The sequence below is a fragment of the Ostrea edulis genome, chromosome 8, assembly GCF_947568905.1.
Source record: "Ostrea edulis chromosome 8, xbOstEdul1.1, whole genome shotgun sequence".
Classification (NCBI taxonomy): Eukaryota; Metazoa; Mollusca; class Bivalvia; order Ostreida; family Ostreidae; genus Ostrea; species Ostrea edulis.
This window is the reverse complement of record NC_079171.1, coordinates 14515094-14538765: the sequence shown is the minus strand read 5'-3', so window position 1 is coordinate 14538765 and position 23672 is coordinate 14515094. Positions and strand designations below refer to the sequence as shown.

Genomic DNA, 23672 nt, shown 5'->3' with positions numbered 1-23672 from the left:
CAGGAAATTTTCCAAGATATTATGTTACAATAAAAGAGAATAAAATTGGTTTGAAGTTCTGCTATGACCTTAACTCTTGACTGCTCGACAAAATGTATGTAATGGTGAGTTTCCTTAATCACCAACTATATTTGTATACGAACTGAACGGTCTATGTTGAAATCATTTCAATTTATCTTGTCATAATGAAGACTCCATGGATTTATAAATGAAAGATCTGTGACATTGACCTTTTACCTTTTGACTCCAAAACCTACAAATGTTACCCTTATGGATCAACTACTTTACCTTTGTATACAATATGTAAAATGTAAGGAGAAAACTTTTCAAGACATCGTGTCTTGATGATAGTGATGACGGACAGACGGAAGAAAGGGACATGTGAATTCCACAGAGCTTTCACGTCTTCCATGAGGAACCCCAGTAACTAGTATAATCATTCACCTTCAGTACATTTCCCGCCTTGATATGCTCTGTCGCAGTGCTCCGTTAATGTGATGACTGGGTTCTAAATTCCGACATTGACCGCAGGGTTGTGTACAGTTCTCTCCATACAATCTCCCGTCACATTCTGTTATAAGTATTTAATTTACTTATATGTATATTGGTCATTTACATTGAATGTTTGGAAATGTTTTGTTTGCATTAATATTTCCAGCAAATATCGAATATAGCAGCATCACAAAAATATCCCCTTTGAACGAGATTCAAATGAGAGAGTTTGTTATTTAGAACACGAGTAAATCCCCTTCTTCACTGTATATAACGTGCAAATCTAGCAGATCTTGTGGTGCATAAATAAACAATTACATATATATCCATGAAATGATAAACATTGTGGTCATCCACGGTTTTCTATAATGTTTCGGACTAATCAAACTATATGAAGAAAACAAGAGGTCCACATTCCTTATTGGTCATATGAGTATCAGTTATAAGCATCCAAAGGATCACCCCAGTTAGTCGCCTCTTACGACAAGCAATGAATACTGAGGTCGTATTCTAACCCGTATCCCAACGGGATTATATCCTGCTTTACATATCTAAGCTAAATTTTAATATTCAGCAACAGTATAGAACAAGATGTGTTCTTAAAACCTGCATCCCCTGTGCAAACACTGATTAAAGGCTTTGCCTAATATACAATGTGCAACAGTAACACGCAATATAACTACATTAGACGTAGGTTGTGAAATTCACAATTCTTTTCTGCTTTTCCTTAAATATACACATTAAACATCTTTCAAATCACCAAAAGAATAATTGTCATAATGATTTTAGCTCCACCCTGGATCCAAACCCCTACCCTCTAGGATCATGATGATTTTGGTCATGGACTACCTACTCCTTCTAAATATCCATTTTATTTCCATTTAGTGTCAAAAGCATTAAAGAAGATATTAATTAGATGTTTAAAACAAATATCAAGTTTGTCCCCGCTCTGGAGTCAGAGAAAGGGTTAAGAAAAACTAAATGCATAGTGATTTAGAGCAGGAATGCCTCTACCACAATTGTAAATCTTATATTAAATGACGATATTTTTAAATCGAGTTACATCTGCATGCATCACCATTTTAGGTAGGCATGTGGCATATAATTTTGTTAAAAATTGGACAGGGAACTTTTTTTCTATAAAGTTTGTTCCATAACTCCAAAGAGTTATACGGGGTCAAAGGTCACTTAAGTGCACAATTTTGCGGTCTTTTTTTCCCCTCTGGAATAAATATATTATGACCCCTCGCATTAGATGTGAGTCCAAAATAGGAAAGTCTAAATGAATGAGCTGATGTGTCGTTTAAAATACTACAAAAACATCACAATCAAATTAATAATTTTTTTGGACAAACATATTTTTGGTTGCTAAGTAATAACAGTCATGGTGTAATTTTGACGATAACTTGCCTTCCTATATCCATTCGACACAATTTGAGCATAATTACATTGCATGATCATTAGTATGTGTCACATTATCTTAAAAATCTAGATCTTAAATCATTTTAAAAGGTTTCTAACAAAAAATGTAATGAAGAGAATTAAGGTCCAAGGTCATAAAATGGAAATTTCGTACTTTATATACTATTCATCTTTTCTAATGATCTGACGTTTTGACATTATGTTTCACTAAATAGCATGAATAATGCAAATATATAAAACAAAAATCTTTACTGTTAAAATCTAAAATAATCTTTTAGATTCAAATATATTTGGTTGCTAATCAACACATTATTATATCAAATGTTATGGAAAAAGCACTGTCCGGTTTTCCTACCCAAGTTCAATGTATACGAATGTTCAAGTACTTACTTTCAATTACTAAATTTAAATGTACTTGCATTATATTTAACAAAAATGTTCTTTTTATATTCAACCTCTTAAAACCTATTTCTAGACATCATCCTTGATACTGTGTTGTTCTCATAGGAACATGGGTTGATCAATTTCTGTTTATCGACGGGAACCTTTCAGCAGATAATGCCCGAAAATCTGGAGAGAAAAAAGATTTCCTTTTAGTTAGCCCCAAATACTGATGTATTCTCAGAGCTTTTGAACACTTAATTGGCTCTGTAAATGTTTTCTATAATCAAGACGCTCTGAAAATTATGCGTTTAATTACTTTTGAAATTTTAGCAGGGACACTTGTAGTACACATTTAAAAAAAAATGTGCTAGATGCACAGCCAGATTAATTTTGGTAAAGGTTTTCTTATTAAAATGCATTTTATTTAAACTGAAAATCACTGTTACACTATCGGTACTTTAAAACTAGTAATACCTGTACAGTTCTTCTTCAGTGACAGACTTCAAACTTCCTTGCCAATCCCTCCCCTAGATATGACCATCTCAGCATAAAATTTGCAGTTCTCTGAATAATTGGGTCCCATATCTGAAAGGAAATTGCAAATGATCAGTATTGGCCATCATACCTTATTTATCAGCATTTAAAATACTTATCTTATAATTAGAAACAGAATAATGATTTTACGTATTTTGTCTCCTTTTTGTATTGAATGTTATATCTAGGAATGCAACGATAAACAGTAAAATGGTACACGCATATCAGTGTACCATAATGCCATGATTCTATTTGTGAATGTATTACCTGGATTCATTTGAATGTAAGCTAAATGTATACGAATTTAACCTTATATTCAACCTCAAATAGCCATACCAACTGAATGCCAGGTTATCACTCCGAATGAAATGCCACAGTTCTTGGATCAGGTGTCCCTGGTCCTCCCCATCAACATACTTCCAATACATGTCTGGATTTCCCAGTAGACTCTCAGTTAGCAGAAGATACCTGGAAGCTTCCCACTAAAGACTGGGATGTCAATAACCTTTTTAAAGATGAAAAAATGTTAAATTTAATGCTAATTAAGAATTATTGGTTGATATTTTGAAGCAAAATAAGACCTGCATGATAGTAAGGGATAGTTTCTCACAAAAGTACTGGTCATATTTAGTTTAGGATAGGGATGCACTATATTGGCAGTGTCATTTGGTAAGGGACTAAATATATGTGTTAGAAATGAATGGAATATTTCATTATACATTGCGATTGTAGCAGTGTACGTATTGAAAAAAGATATGTATCATGGAGGTGTTAGCATTACGCCTAGCATATACATGGGGACAAATACTGAAGAAATTCAGGTTACAGCAAACACGGTCCAACGAAAATACTGTAACTCCGAAGGAAATTGAATGGTCCCAGATTTAAAGTAAGATTGAATTGGTTCTTCATTATACACAGTTCTAAATCCCCTGGCATAGTACTATGATGAGGTGTGGATTTTGTCGAAATTAGAGAAAATCTAGGCAAGAAGTGGACACATGCCCATCAGCTCATAGCACACCAACATGCATGGATCACATGTAATGTATGGTCATAAACTACTATGTGTATATAAGATAAAAGAGAAATTAATATGCTTTTTCAATAGCCTGGAATAACCAGACTTTGATTGATGTTACCCCCTCCCCGACCTTTTGTCCCGAACTATGATTTCATTTTCATTTATGTTACAATGTGAAGAAAAAAACTCAAATTACGGTAATAAATTCTATTATTACAATAATACAATAAAGTAATATGTGCTTTTCTAGCAGATTGTGTTTTCTTTCCATAGAAAGATAGTCTTTTATAAACACAGAAAAGTCTTGGAAAATAGCCTCCGCACCAGTGGTTATGAATGTCCAGTCTGATTTAAAAAAACAACACCCCCTTCTCACCGTACACTAAATCTGACCTCCTCTTACACTCGCGCGTCAGTTAAAGAAAGATCAAGAAATTGGGGGGGGGGGGGGGGCTCAGACTGATTAATGCCGGGCAGTACAGATTAATTGATGTCAGGTATATTCTGCTCTTCATAAACAATCGGGTGGTATACACTTGGTTTAAATATAATAAAATATAAATGTTTTCTTTCATGAAACGACAAATTATGGCATCAAATCGCGGTTCATATATTATTTTTTTATAACATGACATAACCACGAACGTTCTTTTTTCTAGTGGGCTTATGTGACCACATCAACTTACATATTTATACTGAATCCATGATCGTTTGGGTCATCCTGCAACAGAATATCCAGGGCATCTGCTTCATCTGACATCAGGTCGTTTTGAAGATGTAAAATAGCGTTTGCTGTGTTGTTTTCGTTGAATTGGAAACACGTAAGTTGCCCGTGCACACTTTCAGAAAACCACGCGGCCGCGATCCGGATCACGGAAAAAAAGTATATAAAATATGCAGACTTCATTTGTTTTTGTTTTCCTTGTTTGGCAGAAAAAAGTTATTATCATTCCGAACAAATATTGCATAGCGTTTATATCTAAATTTGAAGTATTTTATTATTTTTTTGTTAAATTCACTCTACCGATATAACATTCTCACTAGGTGTTTTATTGAGTTGCAAGTAGGTGGTGTAACTGTAACTGTTATTTACCAATATTGATTTTATACTTTTAAAAAAGAGAGAGAATACCTGGTTGATTATTTCATACATATGTGTATATTGTATAATTGTATCAAAAAGTATTCAATTACCAATAGAGGACATACACATAGTTTTCACTACTTTATTGTGCGACGCGCGTTGATCGCTTTCAGCGACGACCTTTTGTCGCTAATTTTAAAGAAATCCGCGCAACATGTCCCAATTTCATTTTATTGTAATATGAAAACTACCAAGAATTATAACACGAATAAAGGCCCATCAAAAAGAAATTTGCCTCTATCTTTACAGGCTGTGTTTACTTTTCCCTATTTCCATATATGAATATTGGTAAAACGCCAATCGTTTTATCTGCCGTCAAACAGGACAGTTCAGAGTTTCTACCATGATTTTTGTCTCTTGGATATATCAATAATGTGTATATACTTTTTATTCTTTTTCTATTACGTGCATGACTACAGTAAATATGCATGAAAGGTGAAGATAACGAACAGTCATCAACATCACATACTACAATAAACAGAAATAAAACATTACCTTTCTCGCAGAATATTCCTTTCCATCCAGGAAGACAATCCGACTCGCACATACCATAAAATTTGTTACAACTTTTACAATTTGGTTTGCACGTCTCGTCACAATTCATTCCATACCGACCACTTGGGCATTCTTTCAGAAGAAAATTTTATAAAATCAAATAAAATATTTATCATTTTGTAAAACAAAAGTACATACATACACATTTTGACAAAGGAAAAGTCTAATCAACTTTGATACATGCATTTCACTGACGTCATGTAACCTAATTAAATGGACTGAATATATGTTTTTTAATGGATTAATATCCATGGAGCTGGCATTAGTTTTCATTATGAACAATAAACCAAAACCAAATTAGAAGCTTCCAGATAGAATTAATATGTTTTCTTGTATTGGTATAGAACCGCTTTATTAATGGTACTGTTACCCCACTGCACGCATAAACTACGTCCTCCGGGTTGACAAGAACGGTTGACAATGCATGCCGACGGGCAATAGTATAACAAAAATAATTGTACAGAATGTTCACCGTATTTTAAACATTCACTATAACAAAAAAAAAAGCATTACATGTTTTATAGGGTAACATGTGAAATTGTCACTTCGACTTCAACCTTGTCAACAATAGTTTTTCAAGGGGTCACAATTTCAGATGAAACTCTACAAAACGTTCTACTACTTTTATATCATATATCATTATTTCATGAGATGGAAATAAATAAATTCACCTTTAATGATATATACGAGTATCATTTGAAAATCACGTAGACTGTCTCTCTCGTGTATATATATAGTTCTCTCTCTCTCTCTCTCTCTCTCTCTCTCTCTCTCTCTCTCTCCATATATATATATATATATATATATATATATATATATATATAGGTTTGAACATATTAATGAAATGTTTTTCCTTTTCACATCTCTGAATGTCACTTCCACCTGTAAACTTGTAAAATGGAAATATATTGAATTGTTTTTGTCCACAAACATCTAAATGTTCACTTAGTTGAATTTGCCTGTATTCCGGATTGTGGATTTGCTGTTTGTGGACCCGCACACGAGCTCGAAGCGGGTTACTTGTTTCCCCAATATAAAATTCTATAATTTTCATTTTTCAAAGCGTTGCTTATTCATTTGACAAGTTCTTCACAAATCATTCATTTGTCTCTAACACAAAAAATCTTATATATTACTTATACACTAAAGCACGACTCACTATTGACATATTATGCATCTTCCAGCTTCTTAGCAGTTTCTACTGGAGACGCACACATTTTATGGCCATTCACTGCTCCGTTATTTTCCGCGACCTCATTTTGTTTCACCTTCACGAAAGAAAACTACCTGCGCTCTGTAATCGATTTCCGTTAAATGCCTAGACATATTATGTCATAACTTTGCTTATAAAATGATGTAATAATTTTCTATTAGATGGTATACATTTTTATTCTATTTCTATTTTTTATTTATTTCTATTCTATTTCAGTGCCATTTTTGAGAGATTTGACAATTAATTTTATTTGATACATTTTTGTAAAAACAAACATTTTACCATGCGACGTGAACTCATATTTCGGGTTTAATTTTTGAAATATTTTTCGATATATCTTAAAAGATATGAATTTTCTTCAATACAATTAAAATCATTTATTGTCTGATTATATCTAACAATTTTGGATGTAATACGGTATTCAGAAAAAAATGTTATCGAAAAAGTCCCTCGTATATATAGTAATGATTATACGAATCACACATTCGCTACAAGGTATGAAAAGCGTGGACAGGAACATAGAGAACAGTCCTTCATCACAATATGTGCAAAAAGAACACAAACTTAAGAATAGAGGAAACAGGAAACACTTAAAACACCACAGGTGGAACCAGGTGGCTCAAATGAAAATTTAATTTAGTGTTTATGGGAAAGATGCCTATAAATCACAATTATATATAATTGCAATCAGAGTTGTGTAAAGTAATATATTAAAAAGAAATGCCCCTCCCTTTCAACGAAATTTAAACATTTTCGTTAAATTACTTTTTGATAAATTGTAATTTCTTCTTTCCTAGTCACAATACCCTTTGTAATATGTCTTTGTGAAAAATTGTCAGGGCGTAGGAAATTAATCGTTCACCCTTGTGGTTGTATCACTGCTCCGTGAGTGCCAAATTCACAGACCTGAAGTTTAAGTTAATTCTTCATTTAATCAAATTTTATAAATTCAAGATCCTTTTCATATTTCGTAATTTCCCCATCACTTGCAACAATGAAGCTGATCATTGGAATCTGATATCAATTCTGTGTGATATTAGTTATATTAATGCTTTGTGTAATATCAAATCATATCATAATTCCGAACATTTTTAGTTATATCCCACTCTTGTGTAATATCACTTGTACCACATACATGTGTAATATCAGGTTAAATCACACTTCTATGTAATATTATCTAAATGTATATAACATTTATGGGTATCCTCAACTATATATGTCCCGTGGGGATGCGGGTTAGAATAGGTCCCCAGTACGCACTTGCTCTGTCGTAAGAGGCGACTAAATTCGGCGGTCCTTCGGATGAGACAGCAAAAACCGAGGTCCCGTGTCACCAAAGGTGTAGCACGATAAAGATTATTCCCTGTTCAGTGACCATAAGCGCCGAGCATAGGGCTAAATTTTGCAGCCCTTCACCGGCAGTGGTGACGTCTCCATATAAGTGAAATATACTTGAGAAGGACGTTAAACAACAGTCAATCAATCAACTATATATGACACTTCAGTTGACCTCAGTGTTCAGCCAAAATGTTGTTTAATATCACTAAGACCCCTGCTTTGTTAATCTCTCTGCAGTTACAGATAATAAATAATTTTTTTGGGATCAAACACATACAACCCAACATGTCCAAATTGATTAAATTACCTTGTGTACAATTGATTCCTTCGTAACCTCTGTCGCAACCTTCGGTGCACGTGCCGTTTACGTGATGACACTGTTCATTACCCAAGCAAACTCCACATGACTGACTACAGCCTAGTCCAAATGTATTGCCATCGCATTCTTTGTAAAATAAGATAGATCCATGTATATTCAAAAAAGGGATAAATCTTATTTATGGAAATGAGATAATCAATTATCAAAACTGATTTCGAAAAATAGTTTCCTGTAAAATGCAGGCAAATAATCATTTATTATTCTATGAAAGTTTAACTAAATTAAAAGCAAAAATTATTATTGGTAAAAGAAAAATATATTGAAAAACTGATGTATTTTTGGTTATCGTACGGTACGTAACTGTGAAAAATATATTACCAATGATGAAATAATGATATAAAGAGTTTATGTGATAAGTAGGTAGGCACTCGTGCATTTCTTTATGAAAGCAAATGTTAAGTGCAAAATGAATTTATTATGACATTTCTTTACTTGAATCACATTTGTGATTTTTCCACCCCGCCTGACATCCATTCTGACACTGTCCTGTTACTCTGTCACATCTCTCAGGGTCTCCACAGTTAATGTTACATCTCTCTTGGCAGTTGTAACCATAGCGACTTTCTGGACATCCTATCGATTACGAAAATGTGAGAATTATTCCGAGTTATGGTTATTTTCAATTATGGGAATTGAGTACGCCATATCACTGAAGTAAATAACACAACCGACAAGGTAACAAACGTTTTTGAAAGTCCAACTTCTTCGATCATCAACATTTTAATACGTTATTCGCGATTTTTATATAGGTTTTTTATTGTTAAGCAAGATCCCAGAATTGTTATCATAAGGAATTAATATATACATTATTGATGAAGGAAACACAAGGGTAGTTGTTTATTAATTGAAATACCAAATAGAACCCTCGTGTCACAATGAAAGGGGTGAACGACAGACGGACAGACAACACAATTCCTATAAAGCTTCCTCATCTTCATTGTGAGATCCCAGTTATCTAGTATAATCATTTACCTTCAGTACATTTCCCGCCTTCATATCCTCTGTCACAGCCGTTTAAACATGTTCCGTTAATGTGATGACACTGTTCTAAATCCCGACATTGACCGCAGGGTTGTGTACAGTTCTCTCCATAAAATCTCCCTTCACATTCTGTAATAAGTATTAAATTTACTTACATATAATGGTAATTTACATTGAATGCTTGGACACGTTTTGTTTGCATTTATATTTCCGCGAATATAGAATTCATCAGTATCGCGAATATAACACCTTCCATCAAAGTTTATTCAATGAGTCTATGATTAACGACACTCTTAATTCCCCTTGTTTGAAATATATAAGTAGCACATCCTGAGGATATTGGGGATTATAGATGAACAATTACATATATATTCATGAAATACTACTATTGATCATTATAGTCATCTACGGCTTCAATACCCTTTTCTGATTAATCAAACTCTATGATGAAAAACAAAACAATATATTTTCCACAATAATTTTGTCTTTTTTTTTTGCCATCAATAATGCGCAAACATTTTTAAATTTTGTTCTATTACATACATGTGTATTGAAATAAACTAAAATAAAAACGTTACCTTTCTCGCATGATGTTCCTTTCCATCCCAGATTACAACTAGACTCGCACCGGCCATTAAATCTATTACAATGACCTCTACAATTTGGATTGCATGATGTAGCACAATTCTTTCCATAGAAACCACCAGGACATTCTGTCAGATAAACATATTATATAATCAATTGACGTCTTGTAGCATTTTGTACAAAGTATATGAATACACAATTTCAGAAAGGAAAAGCACAAATCAACTTTGGTTCATGCATTTCACTGACGTCGAGTAACCTAATTCAATGGGCGATTTTGTTTGTGTGTTGGAATTGTTTCCGAAATACAAATTAATTCATGGAACTCATTAATTTTTATTAGATTAATAAACCTAAACCAAAGTGAAAGCTTCTAATTGAAAACATGATATTTTGTATAGATTAATCTTCATGATCAGTTGATATTAAAATGTTGGGACTTTTAGTTTAACACTGAATTACCTCTACATGTATATTAATGTTAACCGCTCTCTGTTGGAGAACTAGTCAAAACTAGTACCGAACAATAATTGTTGTAGATATTTTGTTAATTTACCATGCATGTACGAAATCCAGTACACGTTATGAAAAACTCCCTCTGCAATAAACGCTACATTACCAGAAGGCAAACCTCAGTAGATATGCTGTTTTTTTTTAATTTAATTTATTTTTGTTATTAATGATCTCTATTTTGAAATGTATAATAGTAAAAATAATATGCGGTGTTGTTTTAGAACAAAGGCACGAAAACAACATTTTTCTCCAGAACCACTGAAACAGATAGAGGCGTTTGAAGCTTTTTTGATATACCTAAGGTACATGTATATACATGTGTCTGATTTATTTAAACACTTAAAAATGAAATGATATTTGAATTGTGCGGTTGAAATGATACTATGGGAGTGAAAAGTTTGAAAATTTACTATATTTTGCAATTTCTTTTCTAATTTTAAATTCTAATTATAATATACTTTCCACCAAATCTGCTTATCGGGAGGGGGGGAAGATATACAATGATTTCCCGTAACATAAAGAATATTTTGCATTTGTGAAGTGTTTCTTGTAAAACTGCGTTGATATCGTATTCCGGTTTAATATGGCTGTGGTCAGAGTGAGCCATCTCTAGTACCCTCAAAACTTTAGTTTCTTTCAATAGATTAGATTGATTGGTTGATTGTATATTGTTGGACACCCTTCTCGAGAATTTTTCACTCACATGGAGACGTCACCATTGTCGGTGACGGCTGTAAAACTTAGGCCTATCGTCAGCACTTGTGGTCTTTGGGATGGGAGGAATATTTGTCATGCCACACCTGTTGTGACACGGGGCCTTGATTTTTGCGGTTTCATTCGAAGGACTGGCCAATTTAGTCGCCTGATACGACAAACAAGGGGTACCGAGAACCTATTCTAATCCAGATCCTAATGAGACCGTCGATAGATACATGTAGCCAAGTTATTCCCATACCGTTAGGATATTTCCAGGTTTATTGAACGAATACACGTCGGTTAATGTACAATCTGATGTTTTCAGCGCGACGCCGTGGGTATGCATCAAATTTGTAAATGATGTACATGTAAAGAAAGTGTAAATATTAATTTTCTGCGTGCAGCAGTTGTAATAATTTTCAGTCGTGATATGCAAACGTTTTCGGTTAAAAAAAGTAGGTGTGTATTTGTCAAACTTTAAGTCCAAACTACTTTCCGTTCATTCATAAACAAATTGGTATTCAGGTAAATAAATAATTGTATCTCAAACTTTCACCCGTACGTCTAAATCAGGTTTTAAATTGCGGACTAAGCAAGGTCTATTTTTAAATACTAGCATTCCAACTGGTTTGTGGTCTTTGATTTGGACGTAGCAGGCACGAGTAATAGACATTAAGTACATATAGCTGGTAGTTCTCAACATTGTATCATATTCAGTTTATATTGCTTTAGACAGATTCTACTTTAGCACAACTGAAGTAAGCTTATCTACTTCTTTATTGATATTAATTTCATTTATATTCATGTATACATCTTCGAAACGTTTTCACTCGCAGTTTATTGTTGAATTTGTTGTGTAAAGTTGGTTTAAGTTAGTATATTGTTAATTTTGCAAGTACTTTGTATAGTTTTTAAGTGTAATAGGAAGGGAGAAAATGCAACGGACCAGGCCGGGATTCCAACCCGGACCTACTGAATCTCTAGTCGGGTGCTCTACCAACTGAGCTAATTGGCCACCGGCGATCGACCCGGGTGACCGCTACATCCCTCCCTCCTCAAATGTCTTCACACCTGAAGATATCAACTCAGGATCTTTATCCCCGGCAAGCATTTTCACCTGTCAGTTCCGGGGGATGGTCACATTGCATTTTCTCCCATCCTGTTACTTTCTATTACCAATCTTTTGTAAATTGATTAAATATACAATGAATAGGTGAATATAGCGAACAGTGATCAATCTCATTACTCCTATAAGAAATATAAATTGATAATTTGGACAAACACGGATCCTTGGATGTACGACAGGTGGGATCAGGTGCCTAAGAGGAGTAACCAGATAACCTGTTGATCGTCCACATCCGCCGTGAGACCTATATCTTCATCAGGTAAACGGAGTAATCCATAGACAAAATCAGTGTATAATCGACGGCTTAACAATTGGTTTAAAAAACGTCAGACAGCATCTGACCCAATCACAGGTTGTACTGGTAAGCTAGATCGTTGCATATTGATAATAGTATTTGCAAAATGTTGACTTTAGACGAGACTGTTAAAACCCTCTGTAACATCAACTTGATTGTCAATAGCCAGCCTCAATTTAAAAAATGGTAAAATATGTTAAAATCAATATTAAGAAAATAGCGAAGTAGTGCATCTTCCAACGCATCTGATGTTCTAAGTTATGTGCACTATGTGTTAAAAAATTCCCTTAGCTATACATATTCTACATATTTTCTTACCTTCATCACATCTATCGCCTTGAGCTCCGGCGTCACATCCGTTTGGACAACTTCCGTTCACGTGATTGCACTGTAACCCATCGCTACAGTTACCGCAGTTCTGTTTACACTCCAGGTCGTATTTATTATCATTACAGGCTGTAAGATATATTTCATGTTAATCATGGAGAATTGGTAATCATGTTATGTGTGGTAGCGATCTTTAAACTCTAAAGTATTACATTCATTGTGTATAATTATGATATACAATTGCACCATATATATATAGTGTGAAACTGCAATAGTCACCATTTAAAATGAATATACAATGATAGCTATGTCTGTTGGATTCACGAGATAACACCATTTTTCAACAAAGGAATCTCTCTCTCTCTCTCTCTCTCTCTCTCTCTCTCTCTCTCTCTCTCTCAGGCATTATCATTGTCAATAAGAAATCATGATAATGATACTGACATGTTAATACACCAATCCATATCCACAAATATGAATATCAAATGTATATACATCTAGGCCTGTACGTCACTGTAGCTTTCAAAATTGTAAAATATACATTTCTTTTTAACTTACGTACATGTATGCATAGCGTTATGATTGCGTAAACAAATCTTTCTATCTCTTGTGGTTTGTCATTTTGATTCATATCTTATATTTGCATATACTGAACGAAAGAAAGCCTTTCTCAAAAACTGATACTTTTTGAATATACACATTTAAATAAAATTTATCTTTTTCGTCTAATTAGGCATTTCTACACCTGTACATTCATTCTTTAAACGTTTTGTAAATAGAGAAATGTGAGGTACTTCAATTATGAAAGAAGGGATTGCTCCTCGAGTTATTCTATCGAGATGTTTTTGTATGTTTATGATTGTAACAAATCAATGAGTGCTAAATGATCGGCTAGATGTATTCATATTGAACGCCTTTGCGCTCAGACGTTTCTCGTTTGATATTTTGTTACAACCAATATAATAACATTTCACCAATACACATTTTTAAACACAATCCTTATAAAATAATGAATTGTAACGATCGGGATGAAAAAATTTATACCACGTGAAAAATCACTTTTCTTAATGTTGGCCTTTTGCCTCTAACTAGGAGGTAAAATATCCATTGTGTTGGATTATACAGGTGTCGAATTATACAAGTGTCCGATTAGACAGTGTGGAGTGTATGTTCTAAGCATACATTAATATCTTGATCAATTATAGTGATGTGACACTGATGTAATGAAAGTAATTCTATGAATTGTTTGTATCGGTTTCAAATGTTGACTTTTTATTGGCCTGAGTCTAGGGAACACAGTTTTTGTATATCCATGTGTTTTTAAGTTTTTCTTTAACCCACTCTACTCAAGTATACAGTCCAATATAAAAATTGCGAATGATTTTTAGTTTCATGATTTGGATTGGCTACGCATTGATTACTGAATCTATCTATGCTATCAGAACAAAATTGTATTTATATTTAGAAGAAATGTATGGAATAGAAGAAAGGTACAAGAAGAAACCATTCTTATAGAGATACAACAATCAGCATATGGATACAGTCCTTATAACCGTTAATATGCATACGCTGGTTTTCAAAATGATCAAATTCTTCGATTTGCGATGAAATACAATTTTAAAGCAGGGTTAAACATGTAACAAAACTCACGCTGATCACAGAACGACCCCTTGTAGCCCGGAATACACCCCAGACATGTTCCGTTCACTATGTTACAGTGGCTCTCCTGACAGTTCTTGGAACACGGTTTATCGCAGTTTTCTCCATATACGTCTGATTTTGGACAACCTACAATCGATTGATAGATTTATTATCAAGGAGATGTGTAAAACATGACTTCCATAACATATTCAATAAAATAGATTAAAAAGAAAAAAAGTGAAAATTCATCTTGAAATCTTTGAGTTTTTGTTTACAATAAAGTGTTGAACTCATTACAAAATATTCTCTATTTTCTGGATTATAAAATCTCGATTACAGCAATCAATCATTGCGTGGAAAAAAAATCAACAAAAAAGCAACAACAAAAAAAAAAAAAAAACTCAGGATGTTTCCGAAAATATCCAACCATTACTACCGGTATCTCATATTGACCACAATATGTGGAAATATTTGTTTTCTTTATGTGTTTGTGAACCTTGTACGCAGTTTTGAATCAATATAACAGTGAAGAAATATTTTATCATACTAAATTGATAAGAACTGTCAAAGAGAAAATATATTTGTTTCTAATGTCGTTTTACATTAACTTATTATATAGTTATAACCACACGTCTGTTTGTTAATTTAAAAAAAAACCGTGCTTACATAATTAGTGTTTACTTACCGTAAACTTCAAATTCACAGAGTTCGTTCTTTGCGTACTGAGAATATCCATCAGGATAAGTGACATTCTGTAGTCTCTCGTTGTAATAAATGACGTAACGTCCGTGTCTAGGACATGTTATGTTTGTCGGGTTTGGTATTGTGGCGTTGGTGTACATCGTGTCTTTAAAACACAGCACCCCGTCATCTTTGTTGGTTGTATTCGATATGTATACCGAGAAACCAAGGAATCGAGCGGTGTAACCGTTATTGAAATCTGAAAAAACCTTAAGTATTCAGCATGAGGAGATTGAATGTTTATAATGTCTTTTTGCTATCATCTATCGCAATTTCAAAGAGCTAGGTCCTGTAAAATAATTCAAAAAATGAAGAACAATTATCAATACAAATCATGGATATACATGAAGTTGGTGATCACAAGTATCTATATATATATATAAGAATATCGGCGGATCTTGGTCTCTTTGTAATGTTGTGTATTCTTCAAACTTCTCCGGGATCTGGAAAATGGACAATTTTCGTCACTTTTTCTACCTTTAAGGAGAAATTTCCATATGGCCTCATGCATGGGCCAGAAAAAGGCAGTAGCTAGATATAGATTATCTTCAAAAGAAATACTTATGTATGTTTCGTTATGCCCTTGGCTGTGGCCAATTTCTTTTTCTCTTTAAATCTAATCAGTCGTCTGATTTTAACGTTTGCAGGCGGATCACCATAACGCATAGCAACGAATTGTACGAGGATATAAGAAAATTAATCACAATTTAATGTACTTATTATTGTTTCAGCAACCAAAATGATATAATATATTGATAATTACATTTTTAAATTATCAGTTTATGAAAAATCCAGTTTAAGGCATTAAAATGTGCATAGACGGCGACCCGGCAGAATCAAATGAAGTAGGCCAGCTATGACGCACAGTTATACATCCAATCTTGTCTCAATTTGTATAAAAGTGTACAAATAAAGTGTGCCTGTCGATCAAATATGGAAGACGCGTGCAAAATACACCAGACGCAAAAATATTGTAATACTTTTTTTTTGAAAAATTAAAATAAAGATGCATAAATAAGAGCTCACATTCAATCTCTTTGTGCATAAATCCAACCAAAATTCGCCCATTTTCTGCAGTAATTGGTGATGATAGGTTAGAGAAGCATGGTTTAGCTTAGGTTTTAATCCCAGGTTAGAAGCAAACAAAATTATATTTTATTTTCTAGATTTCTTTCTATTTCGGTTAGGATCGGATAATTTTTGAAGTAGTCCTTTTTTGCTTTCCAAGATGTTGTTCATAAACGTCAACGTCATGTCGTTATTTGCGGTTTTTTTTCTTCTTAGAAACAACGCAATATTTAATTAACGCTTACAAGAAAACGACATGAGACATAAGGAAAATTGATGTGTTCTGACAATGGCATATTGTAGACATGTTATGGATTTAATTTGGTCAAATTTGTAGACAGTGCCGATTTTGCTCCCTAACGAAACTATCTCCTTTTGTATGGAACTAGTAACGTTCCTCCATGTAAATATTTACTGCAGAATATGAATTATCATTATACATGTGATGTTGTTAAGATTCATCATGAATAGTGTTTTGTTTCGTCAAGAAGCCAAATGAAATTAAGGTGCAAAATAATGATAAAACCTGCATATTTGGTCTATACAGTACAAAACGTCAAGAAAAATGTCGACTTTGAAATGTCGTAATGGCAAGAAATCAGCAGTAACAACATTTCGCATATTAAAAGCCATATATTTTATACGTAATTATGAAATTGCTTGGACGTTATATTAAGTAACTTCTTAAATTAGTACGTGCACAATAACACATACGTTTGCATACTTGATGGGAAATGATATTTTGTATATAAAAGTGAGCCAAATTAAGAAGCTAAAGAACAAAATCTGTTTTAGTAATTGTACTCTATCATTATCTTAAAAAGTGTAATAGTGTAATATATATTCGTATAATATGAAATTTCTTACAATTAGATTTGATTAAACAGACTGGTATTATGGTGTATGTTTTAAACCGAGGTTAGACTGCCATTGAGGTGTCAGTGTTCATATTACTATGGTGTTGTGATGTCCCATTGATGCTATCATTTTACAAAACAATTCGAGCTCATGTTGGAATTAAATTGATCGACAAGAAGATTTAGAAATTAAGTCGTGAGGTACGAAGATAATGATTTACAAAAAAATATATAGGGACGTTTCGAGTTCATCCGGTACTCCAGGATTTTTTTGCATTTAGCCATGTCGATCACGTGATATGACATAATGTTCAGCAGTGGTACTTCCGCTTAATATCTATTACACTGGTAACAAAATTGGCGGGGGCAAATGGAATATGAAAAAAGATGTATCTATTATTGTTCGTCCCTCAGAAATAAATGCAGTTTTCTTTAGGATTGAAAATGAGGCAAATACAACAATCTAATTCAAATGATAATGTTAGATCCGCTCGCATACACGTATACATAGTCGACGAATCTGTTGATCATCACTGTAGTTAGTCATCATTTATTCTATCTATTAATCTATATATTTGATTTCTTTCTCAATCATATTTTGATTGTTTCTTTTTGTTTTGTATTTTTCCTTCTTGTCCAAGGTGCAAGGATCATATCGGCTGCCTAATGTCTAGATCTACATGTAGGTACACCCCTCCCCATCCGCGCCCGAGAATATGTTTCAGTCTTGCCTGACGAAACGTTTTTTTTCTAATATTTTTTTTTCTATTGTCATACACGCAGATAAATTGTATAGCTTCATTCAACATTTATCTTTGAGAAGAGGTCTGGAATATACAAAGTCCACATATGTTTTAACGACACTCAGATTGAATGTACAAAAATAGCAAAACAGACGCGACCATTTCAATAAATTTAACAGAGCAATGGCTCAATAGAATATGAATAATCAATATTCCATGACTTTACAATTTTTGCATCTTTTTCTATTATTTCCGAATAAAAGAATTTGTTTTTAATCCAACGTGTTCACATGTCATTGAGCTAATAAGTAAAAATTAATTTTACCGCGTCGCAACCATTGTAAAATGGATCATTGTCATTGTCATTTCTGTCTCAATTAAATTAAAAAATATCTAGAATACTACCATTATATTGAAACTATTTCCTTTTTTTAAATAACCCTAGGAAGAACCAAATAACCCCCCCCCCAAACAAAAAACCAAAGCCTGCAGGTCATGCCTACCGTTTCGTGGAGATCGTTCACAACCCCCTTCCCCGCCCGAAAATGTTTCAGTCTTGCCTTGCGAAGAGTTTATTTTCAAAAATCATTTTAAATGTATAGGTTTATCTAACACCTGTCTTTGGGAAGAGGCCTGTAATATACAAATTGCACATGTATTTTAGCGACACTCGGATTGAATGTATAGAAATAGACAATTGTTGCATCTTTTTCTTTTATTTCCAAAGTAAAATATGGTATTCTAACGTGTTCATAAGTCATTGATCTAATAGGTAAAAATGAAATTTACCAGTGATCTCAGTGATATCAGTTATCAGAATAAATATATATATATATATTACATGTGACAACAATATCAGGGATTAGAATAAATATATATATATATATATATATATATATATATATATATATATGTATATATATATATATATATATGTATATATATATATGTATATATATATATATGTATATATATATATATATATATATATATATATATATATATATATATATATGGGATGATATCAGTGATCAGAATGAATATTATATATATATATTGCATGTGATGATAGCAGTGGTCAGTATAAATTTGTATACTACACGTGATGATATCTGTTTAATTTAAATGTTTATATTACATGTGATGATATCAATTGGTATTTAATATAGATAAATATATATCAGATGTGATGATGTCAGTGGTCAGTATACATGTATATACACTGTATATGTATTACATGCTTTGATATCCGTACTTTATATAAATGTATTACATTTAATGTGATGATACCAGTGGTCAGTATAAATGTATATATTACATGACACCCAATTAAGAAATTTACATACCACAAATATGCTATGTAATTGTCGTATTGGGATTTGTTTAACTTAAAGGGTGGGTGCAATTGTCGTATTGTACTGGATGGGTGTAAATACAAACGTTACAATACGACAACTATTTCCTGCATTTACACCCACCAAGTAAATTACAATGTGACATTTCAAGCCCATCCAGTAAATTTAAAAAAAACCCACGATATGATATATCTCTTGTAGTTTCATCAAGTTGTAGGGTGTGTGATAGACGGATAGACATGGACAACTTTGCAGGGAACACAATAATTAGCCGTGTTCCTCATTGATGGTAAACGTATGATAGTATTTGAAAAACAATTAGAAAGGTGCTGTTGTATTTTGGAATTTTAGTCCCACGCATGCAATTATGCCGTTCGATATTCATTTTTTACTTCAAAAGACTAGTTGACGATTTGTTTTACCCCAGGCTAAATTGTCCGTCCTGTAGTGTATGGTTATGTGACGTATACTGAGGACACCTCCTAGATCCACCCACCACTTCGCTCTTTGTTTATAATTGTTGGATATCGTACACTGTCTTCCTGTAGCTGTAAATTTTGATTTCAGTCCGTCCACTGCTCGTTCCGCTCCCCATGGTTTATTGGGATATGGATTCAACTGTTTTGCAGTTTTTCCCAAAGCAACGTTGTCTAAAAAAGATAATGATTCTAGAAATATTACAGTAAAACACAGTTCCAGCGAATACGCCTATAATGAATTCATAATTACAACAGAGGTATTTTAATTTCCTGTAGTTTTAAAAGAAAGTTTGAACTTAACGGATATAATTACGTCGAGAACGAATCAAAATTATTCATCCACATCACTTCCCAATAAGCGTGTATGCCAACTGCAAACATTTCTCTCGAAAAACAATGCTGTCTGGGAAAACAGGATAAAAGTCTTTGTGTAATATACTGTACCCACTGCAAGCAGCGATCGATGTGTTGGTGAATTACTTTTAAGATAATTGTTATACAATTGCAAAATGAAATAGTAAAGTATGTTCATAATGTAATCTAAACTGATTGTCGTGTTACATGTATGCGCTAATTATAGAAACGTCCCCAGAATCATCTCGAGATATGTGCTGCTTTGTCGGTTTCTCGGACAATTAGCGATGAGGATCCTGATTACAATATCGCCCACCGTGAACACTGAATCCGGCTTCTTGGGTCATATAAACATGTCCAGCCCCCCCCCCCCACCCCCATCCCCCCCCCCCCCGGGAAGGAAGCAGGGTACGTTTCTTTTGGGTGGAATTCAATGTTTAATTTGATTGAATCATTTTTCAGGTAAGAAATTAAGACACACTTTCATAGAACAATGTTCGCCCTTCTTACAAGTGAAAACAGACTAACTAATCAATCCGGACATTTTCCACTGTGTGGATAGAGACTTACTGGTCACCTACAGAGACTATTATTAGGTGGGATATTACGGATGAAAGATACTTTCTTATGAATATCCATGAGATAATACGGTAATGCCACCCTCGGAGGCGCAAAAACACGGGAATAGTCTCGTGTAGAATTACCTTACATTTCCGCTACTCATATATATACAATTGTCACCCGTTGAATTGAATCAAAGTATGAAACATCATATATCGGCAATATTCTTATATTTTCTGTTTAAATATCTAGCATTGCATGTGACCTGAAGGCTCTTTTGTGAAGGATCAGTATGAAGACTAAATGCAAAAACATATTATGAACACAAAAAATTCTATGTCAGATTAAGGCTTTAGAAGTAAGGAGTGAAGATATGATGCTAAAGACTTCACTGAGAGACGAAGTGGGAAAGGGGCGGGGGTGGGGGGGTTACAGAAGGAGGTACCCCTTAACTCCCCGGAAGTGGCGGTTTCAGGATTTAAAAAAGACCGAAAGAGGTACATTCTGAACGCGTTCTGTTGAATTGATATGTAAAACTGAATATTTCCTGTGAAAATGTCAACCTAAAAAGGTGTAGTGATCAATATCATAAATTCTATAAAGAATACAAAATCATTATAGAGAAGGGAAATATGCTCCCCCGGAAACACAAGGTGAGGAGCTTGTAGAAGAGGTATTGATTAACCAATTTATTTCAAATATCCTAAGCATTCTTTCGATGAGATGAATGAGGGAGTGTGTTCTCTCAACTCCAGAACAACTAATACTCGGACACATTTCCTTCAATTCTAGAACTGAGGATAACGTCCAGTGATACATCGTGTAGATATCTGCTAAACCAAATACATTAGTGCAGTTTCATGTTGTGTAAGGTTAGTAACAAAAAAGAAATATTATATTGATACGAGGAAGATCTGAATTAGTAGTACCCCTCTACTTCCCTTTCTAATTGGTCTCCCTAATGATAAATACTTTCCGACGCCCGTTAATTCTATAGTTTGGAGAACGAGTGCATTAACTCAAATCATGATAAAATTTTCACATACATGGATAGTCAATGAACATTGCAATTGAATGCCTCGCAAACATCTACAATACATTTGACACGTTCTCTTATGTCGAAATGTCGTTTATTTAATCTTTGTATTCCCACCGATTTTTTTTCTAAGACTTGAGTTGCCATTAACTTTTCTTTTTTAACAAAATTTCAACTTAAAATTGATCACAGGTGATAAGAGGGCACAGGATAATATCACCATCTAAAACTAAAACCGATATCGTTAAAATACCACATTTCAGAAAACGGAAGCGTGGTTCCGCATTTACTTTTGGTTGTGACGTAGAGCTAGGATAGGACCACATAAAATACTTGCATTTCCAATGGTTTTTGCTTTCGACATCTTTACTTTACAAATTTAAATGAGAGCCATTTCCTCATGAATGTGAACATTTTGCATACGAATCCTGATAATTATAGTTATTCTAACGACTGGGCATTCTCTGAACAAAAAATGAAAATCAGAAACACAATTCATTTTTATACATTCATGAGGGTATGAACAGTAACGCTTGATGACAGCGTAATTTTCATGAAGCGCTCTGCTAGTGGACAACGTCGTGATTAATACGCTCATGTATCTTTCAAAAATTTACTTCATTTCTAAAATAGGTTCACACCATAACCTTTGTCCCAAGATCATCCTAAGTTTGTATAAACATGGCTACAGTCATGTTAGCTTACAGAAACCGTGAAAAGATATTTAAGGACATTGACAACCCGGAAGATTACTTAACTGTGAGTAAATACAGACTTTCGTGGTTTTCATAACCTCCTGGCGCTATAGGGCCGTGGTGCCTTTTTCTTAATGTCACTAGTATAGGAACACCTGTGAGTGGATGAACGAATATCTATCTATCTATCTATCTATCTATCTATCTATCTATCTATCTGTCTATCTATTTATCATTTGTGCTATGTATTTTATGATATATAGTCGGTCAAAAAGCTTTTTAGCTCCTTTTGCTTGTTTATTGTAAAATTACTTATTTGCTATCTAACAAATCGTCCACATAATTCCATATCCAATCGGATAACCTCTTCATTTTCCGTAACCGGAAAGAAGTCTCGAACGTGGATCGGTGCAAAGATAACATCAAATCGATGCGACTTAAAGGCTAGAACCGAGTCCTTGATTCTGATCACTTTATATCGAACCTCTACCACATGGATCTTGCTCAAATAAGGAAATATACCTCTTCTCATGCAAATATGTGGGCTATATTGATGAATGTTTTAACTCATGGCGATGAATTTTAAATATTTTTAGGAGACACACAACGAGTTGAATATAAATCATATCACAGCACAAATCATGGGGGATTCTCTCTCTATTTATAGCCTCTACGATTTTAACTACTCCTCATGCGACAAGATGGGCCATTCAATAAAACATGCATCGAGCTGATTTCTGATCAGAAGTAAGATTTAATTCTCTTACCGTAAGCAAATACAACATTCGTTACGAAGACAAGTTCACAGAGACAAAACAACAGCGCCGTGATCTGGCCAGCCATTGTGCTGTGTTATTGCACTGCTGGTCCGCTAAAGATTCACTAAGATCCAGGAAGTGGAAGGAAATGAGCAGTTCGCAGCTAAAAATTGTATATGCATGAAAGAGAAATTCATACTGGAATTTTGAGGTTTCGATGGTAGTTGTCAACTACCATCATTTTGAAAAAAGTTGATAATATTGTCTATTGTTGTGGAGATCCGCCCCTCCAATTTTTATTCACAATGCATTAAACTTGGTGAATAAATATCCACTTCGGAAACATCGAAGTCCGGGGCCGGCAATTTGAGGGCAA

At 33.8% G+C, this 23672-nt stretch overlaps 1 protein-coding gene and 1 long non-coding RNA gene across 4 annotated transcripts in view; both read right to left on the bottom strand.

Moving 5' to 3' along the window:
* The window catches only part of LOC125661591 (receptor-type tyrosine-protein phosphatase alpha-like), a 95585-nt gene extending 72142 nt beyond the window's left edge, over window positions 1–23443 (bottom strand). For 2 of the 3 annotated variants that reach the window (XM_056146959.1, XM_056146960.1), the window contains exons 1-9: window positions 23306–23443; window positions 19836–20063; window positions 15335–15589; window positions 14659–14796; window positions 13000–13137; window positions 10045–10179; window positions 9458–9595; window positions 8918–9058; window positions 8414–8551 (exon numbers count right to left, since the gene is read on the bottom strand). In XM_056146959.1, the coding sequence (XP_056002934.1) occupies window positions 8414–8551; window positions 8918–9058; window positions 9458–9595; window positions 10045–10179; window positions 13000–13137; window positions 14659–14796; window positions 15335–15589; window positions 19836–20063; window positions 23306–23381 (1387 nt within the window). In that variant the 5' untranslated portion in view covers window positions 23382–23443. The remainder of the gene's footprint in view (window positions 1–8413; window positions 8552–8917; window positions 9059–9457; window positions 9596–10044; window positions 10180–12999; window positions 13138–14658; window positions 14797–15334; window positions 15590–19835; window positions 20064–23305) is intronic. The other variant, XM_056146963.1, reaches the window with a different exon arrangement.
* On the bottom strand, window positions 444–4287 carry LOC130049429 (uncharacterized). Its single transcript, XR_008797923.1, has 4 exons — window positions 3169–4287; window positions 2773–2883; window positions 2370–2484; window positions 444–571 (listed from the first exon to the last, which is right to left on the bottom strand). It is a non-coding gene; the product is annotated as an uncharacterized LOC130049429 (long non-coding RNA).
* Window positions 23444–23672: the final 229 nt, after the last annotated feature.